Source organism: Cicer arietinum, unplaced genomic scaffold (assembly GCF_000331145.2).
Source record: "Cicer arietinum cultivar CDC Frontier isolate Library 1 unplaced genomic scaffold, Cicar.CDCFrontier_v2.0 Ca_scaffold_5724_v2.0, whole genome shotgun sequence".
In the NCBI taxonomy this organism is placed as follows: domain Eukaryota; kingdom Viridiplantae; phylum Streptophyta; class Magnoliopsida; order Fabales; family Fabaceae; genus Cicer; species Cicer arietinum.
Window position 1 is genome coordinate 1,242 of NW_027339371.1, and position 6,060 is coordinate 7,301.

At 29.0% G+C, this 6,060-nt stretch overlaps 1 protein-coding gene across 4 annotated transcripts; it reads left to right on the forward strand.

Moving 5' to 3' along the window:
* The first annotated feature begins 207 nt into the window (after positions 1 to 207).
* Positions 208 to 4,638, forward strand: LOC101505673 (high mobility group B protein 6-like). Of its 4 annotated transcripts, none has more exons than XM_073364734.1 (3): positions 208 to 605; positions 796 to 878; positions 3,428 to 4,638. In XM_073364734.1, exons 1-2 carry the CDS (start codon positions 273 to 275, stop codon positions 841 to 843), a joined length of 381 nt encoding a protein of 126 aa, XP_073220835.1. In that variant the 5' UTR covers positions 208 to 272; the 3' UTR covers positions 844 to 878; positions 3,428 to 4,638. The 4 variants fall into 4 exon arrangements, with proteins under 4 accessions (XP_073220835.1, XP_027187272.1, XP_027187273.1 ...); XM_027331471.2 differs by lacking the exon at positions 3,428 to 4,638 and adding an exon at positions 2,261 to 3,418; XM_027331472.2 differs by lacking the exon at positions 3,428 to 4,638 and adding an exon at positions 985 to 1,641.
* The last annotated feature ends 1,422 nt before the right edge of the window (positions 4,639 to 6,060 follow it).

Genomic DNA, 6,060 nt, shown 5'->3' on the forward strand with positions numbered 1-6,060 from the left:
TGGGTTGACATTGTGACGTTTGTTTAAACATTGTGATAATTAATATTTTTAAATAAATAGCATGAATACAATTTTTTTTTTGTAAATAAATCCAAATTTACTTTTCTTTTTGTAAATAAATCCAAATTTACTTTTTTTTATTCACTACAAACGAACATTGAAGATTGTGGCACTTAACGTGCACGTCAAGGAACCGTAATCGTTCATTGCTTGCGACGCCTCATTTTGAAGAGAAACATGTTTTTTTTTACCTCACGTTTCATTTTCACTTTATGTCGCTAGTTGATATTGTTTTCGCGTTTGCTCCAAAAATATTTTTCTCCAAAACCTCATCAACCAATGATGCCGACATCATCTTAGCTGTGAATGTTCACGATTCGAAGGGAAAACCAAAGGAACAATCTTTCGAACAAGATTTGCTCGACATGGAGGAAAAGCTACAACAATTGCTTCTCGAAAAAGAGAAAACTGAAGAGCTCTTGAAAGCCAAAGACGAGATCTTGAAACAAAAGGATAAAGAACTTGAAAATCGTGGCAAGGAACAAGAGAAACTTCAGATTGAGCTTAAGAAATTACAGAAATTGAAGGAATTCAAACCCACCATGGTTAGTTACTTGGTTTCAATTTCAATTTCATTATTATTTTTTCAAAGTTTTCCAATCTATTGATCTTTTACAGGTTAGGTTATATCAAATGCTTACTATGTAAGTTATAGGACAAATAAATGTTATCTTTTTGCTTTTCGGTCCACCAAACTTCAGTGCTAATTAAAAGATCTGTTATTGGTGATTATAGGAATGGATACTCAAGTATCTTATGCATTTCATACTGAGCGAAAGTTGAATCATGAAAAGTTCAAAAACCAGTTGGTAAATCAGGTATGTAGTTGTTCCTTCAGTAGTGATATGTGCAGATGGTTGATAGCATAACATGTTTGATTAAGATATGATATTGTGTTTCCTAATTTCGACTGCCATTTTATAGTACAAATGCTAAACTTGGATGCACACAAGGATGATTTTTTGCGCCTTTAGTTATCCTGCTTCCAAGTCAGTTCACTAAGATATGTCATTGATAGCACATATGACTTGCATAGTAGGCTATTTGAATTTTGTTTTAGGTTTTATGATTTTGGCTTATAGATCTTCACTATGCAGTGTTTTTCGTTGTTTCTGAATGTTGAATTTCTTTCTTCCCAAGTAGGAATTTGATAAAAAATTATTACTCAATTGTTTAGACAGTTTAAAACAATCAAATGAAATATGTTGTTATATTCACATAGTTTTCATGCAAAACACATAATTTCATTTGTCTAAATAGGTAAATATAATATGATTTTCTAATGCATGAACATAGGACAACTTGCAAAAGTGAAGTTCATGCAAAGACAAGGTCATTGGCGAGACCTAGACATACCTCCCATGTAAATCATTTTCATATATTATCTATAAATCTTTATTAAACCATACAAAAGTGAATATTTAAAAAAATATACAGCTTAGTGAAAGAAAAAAAACATTTTCAACTTCACAAAGATAAAATATTTTGACAATATATTGTACTTTTGAAAACAGATCCTGAGGAAATATCATTATAATTTATATAGCCAAAGTAAGATATTAATTCTTCATATTGTTCATTACTGCAGTGGATGTCATTTGTGGAATACACAACTCATCCATTCATCCAAAAGAGTGATATTTTAAAGTACATGAACGATATTTGTTTGGCTAAGATTGACGAGCGATATGATATGCTAATATATCGACATCATCAAACTTCTCCGAGCAATAGTATTATTTGTAATTGAATGCTGGAGATTTGACTAGGTCCAATTCTTGAAAAGCTTCATCAAAAGGTTAAACAACTAGATAGGATATTGAATCTTGGTTACGTTGTAATGTTTGATTCATAGAGTGAACAATGCTGGTTTTCATCATTTAAATTACATTGATTTACCATAAGTACAGGTTTTATCATTTTAAAAACTTTGAAGCATAGGTACTTCTAAAATAGGGAAGTATCTGTACCAGGTACTTACTTGTACTCGTCAATACACTGATTTCATAGCATACTTTACTAATAGTAATTTTTCTTTTGTTGATGTCATTCCCAACCTTTCATGTGTGAGTTTTATCATTCAAATATGCAGTACCTAGCCATTTATGATGATTTGTTGATCAACCTACTCTGCAAATAATAGATGAGACATCTTCCTAATATTTATATTAGTTAATTAAAGTTTGCAATCATGTTTTAGGTGGGATGAACATAGGAAGATGAGATTTGTGTGACCAATATCATCTAAGTTATTGATTGGGTGAGTGACATTTCATTACTTGTCAATCTATTATGAAACAGATCATAAAAATTTATTAAAAATATATTATATGATAGTGACAATCGAACATAGCATTTTCAAAAAAATTCAACAATAGACACTTGTGAGGTCATATAGTAAAGTAAAAATAGTTTAACATCTAAATAATCAATTCTATAAATTTTTTGGGTAAAAATCAAAAGATTTATTCCTCCAATTGAAATATTTTTCTTGTAAAGTAATATATTAACATTTTCATATTTCACATCAAGCTCCTCCACCTTTTGAGTACTTAAACTAAAGAAAACTATTTCATAATTTTCTTTTTCGAAAAATATGTCACCTTTCTTGCCTACTCCAATAGGCCACGTAAGGCAAGACAATGGTCCAATAGTGAAAAGATTAGTCTATGATTCTTTTACACCAACTTCACATAAAATGGATATGTTAAAATTAATTGTAGCAAAAATTCATAAGATCAAAGCAATGGATCCATTTAGCGCCGCTAAAATGTATCTGCCATGGATCCACATATGAGGTTATGTCTAAGATAATGGGTGTTTTAACAAGTACCTCATTGCTCAAGTTAAATGATGTCATGTCTGCTCCATTATGATTTGCACGTAAATGTCACCACTTCCACATTCACATAGGTGAGTCTATTAAGAGTACTCGTGTAGTTGGGTATTCCACTCCATATGGAGTAAATATCTTATTAAGAGTTTCTATTATCACATCCTATCATCGCTTCAGGAATCATGCTTCTATGATTTATAATAGCATGTTTATATTATATCACTTCATGACTTGATATTATTCATTGAACCTAATTCTTGGGATCGTCAGTCTTTTAGGTTGGGTTACCATCACGAGTGACTCATTGATCTATAACCAATAGTTCTATCCTTTTGGATGTATTTAGGAATTTCTCTCTAGCTAATCATTTAGCGAAAGGATCTGCTAAGCTTTCATCAGTGCGTACATGATCCACTCTAAAAGCTCATTTTAAAAGTAACTCTCTAATTGTGTTGTGCTTACACGTATTTGTCATCTTTTACCATTGTAATAATAGTTCTCAATTTTGCAATAGTTGTGCTACTATTGCAGTGGATCAACACAACTAGCATTGATTTTTTTCACGGAGGGATCTTAGCTAGCAAGCATCTCAACCAACTTGCTTCTTCACTAGTGATTGTTATTGTTATCATTTGAAACTTCATAGTGGGTTGAGCCAATATCTTTGATTTCCAAGAAACATCTCCACCAACTATGCTAAATATATAGTCATTGGTTTCTTTTGAGTCATCTAATAAAGTGTTCCAATCAGCATCATTGTATTCTTCAAGGACAAAAGGAAATCTTAGATAATGTAAATTTGAGATTCATGGTTTGTTTAAGGTATCATATGTCTCTCTCAATAGTATACCAATGCTCCATGCTACATCTACTGATAAACCTGCAAAATAGTCCCACGACATAGGCAATGTCATATTTAATACACTCAATGGCACACATGAGGCTGCCTATAATGCTGGCATATTTAGTTTGTTTATCACCTTTATCAGTGCTTTTGAAAATCTTTACACTTGGATCATATGGTGTGCAAACAGGTTTACGGCCAAAATCATTATACTTCTTTAAGATATTTTCAACATAGTGAGATTAATTCAAAGAAATTACCATTTTTTGACCTAGTAATCTTGATTTCAAGTATTACATTTGCTTCTCTGAGGTCTTTCATTTTAAAGTTATTACAAAACAATGATTTGCAGTATTTACAACATGAATATTTGAACCAAATATGAGTAAGTCGTCTACATAGAGACATATGATAGTGCAAATATCATTTTCATATTTGTAAAAAATACATTTGTCACTTTCATTCCCTTTAAACTCATTTGATACAATCAAGTTACCAAAGTTTTCATGACATTGCTTAGGAGCTTGTTTAAGACCATAAAAAGACTTATCTAACTTACATATCTTGTTGTCTTGTTCATGAATCACAAAACTATTTGTTGCAATGGCAAATAGTGCACGATTTATAGAATTTTGAAAATGTGCTTTTCCGGAGGAATCGGCGTTAACTATGTGTTAGTGTATCATTCTTTTCTTTTTTGAGAAGTAATTAGTGAGAGTGTAAAAAAGATGTATAAATTAATGAGATAATAATTAATTTTTTGTACTCCAAACAAAGTACATAGACATATTCATTCACATGAAGACAAGTTGTATAGTGAGAGATGTGGCTACTTCTTTTTTCTTAATAATACACACTTACACAACTCCTCAATCCATATTTACCTATTTTAGATTAATTATAACAAAAATAACTTTTTCATAACAATTGGTTCTCCTAAGTATTTTGAAAGTTTTGATCTTTTTAATTGACTTATGGTATATATGTCAAAAAGAATATAATTGACTTTTTTCATCTACACTCTTAAGCCTTTAATTTGGAAATATTATTTGAGTCGATCAATTAAATTCATCAAGTTTTACTACCTCTGCAATGGCACATCAGATAGTTATAATCCAAGTTGTTTTTTTCTTCTGTAACTACAACATAACATAAATGTGAGAAAATACACAAGAAGATAAGCAAACTCTTATTTGCTATGAAATTTTAAATTTGTCAAAACTAAAAACTAGTTTCTTTAAATAACAGTTTTTGGTGAGTGGGGTCCACTCTTTAAGCCCTCATTACTTTTTATTTACGTGTTCTATCAAATTACACAACATCTAACCAAACATACTAAATAAACATTACAATTAAGACACAAGCAATTAAAACTAAAACTGATCGAAAATACTATAAACCATATAAACATCACAATGACTTAAGTCATGAAAAAGATAAAAAAATAAAAACTGATGTTTTTCTTTTGTTTTTTACATAATAAATAGAACTTATTTCTATACACCAAAAAAAATAAAAAAATAGAAAATATTCTATCGTGTTAATTACTCGTGAACGGAAATCTCTAAACTATATATGTAAGTCATGTAAATTGAAATGTAAAAAAAATAAAAGCTATAAGCCTCTGGTAACAAAAGTTACAATAATACCTATTTATCAAAGTAGTATTTTTAGTAGTCATTATGTTTGAGATTAACTAGTAAAAATATCGATATTATTACGTGAAATATTGTATACTGAATTCGAACCTACAACTTTACAATTGTATGAATTTATAGTGGTAATTATATATCATTACATCAATAAATAAATAAAAAATAGTAATATTTTTAAGAGATTATAAATTTGTTTTGTCCAAATAGAAAATGTGTAGGTTACTAACATGCACCTTCCATATTTCAAGTATGTATTTAATTTAGCAATTTTATCTTTTATATATATATTTTTTTAAAAGGGTTAATTTGAATTTTTCAAAATAATTTTTAAAATTAGTCATACTTGGACCATGTTTAAAATTGTTCTGATCCACACTAAATTCTTTTAAAATATTATTTTTTTTTTTGAGTTTTCAAAATAAATATGTTGGTCTGCAAAATAAAAAAATAAAAAATTAAGTTTAAGGTTTTGAAAAAATATTTAAAATTTTCAAAATATGTATTTTTTTGGGTAAATTTAAAATTTTGACTTTTTATGATAAAATTTTATGCATAATTGCTCTTATGATCCATTAACTTAATTTCAAATAACACATTAGTCGAATCTTTTTTAAATTTTATCACGAAAATTTCAAATTTTAAGTTTGTCGAATCTTTTGTCAAAG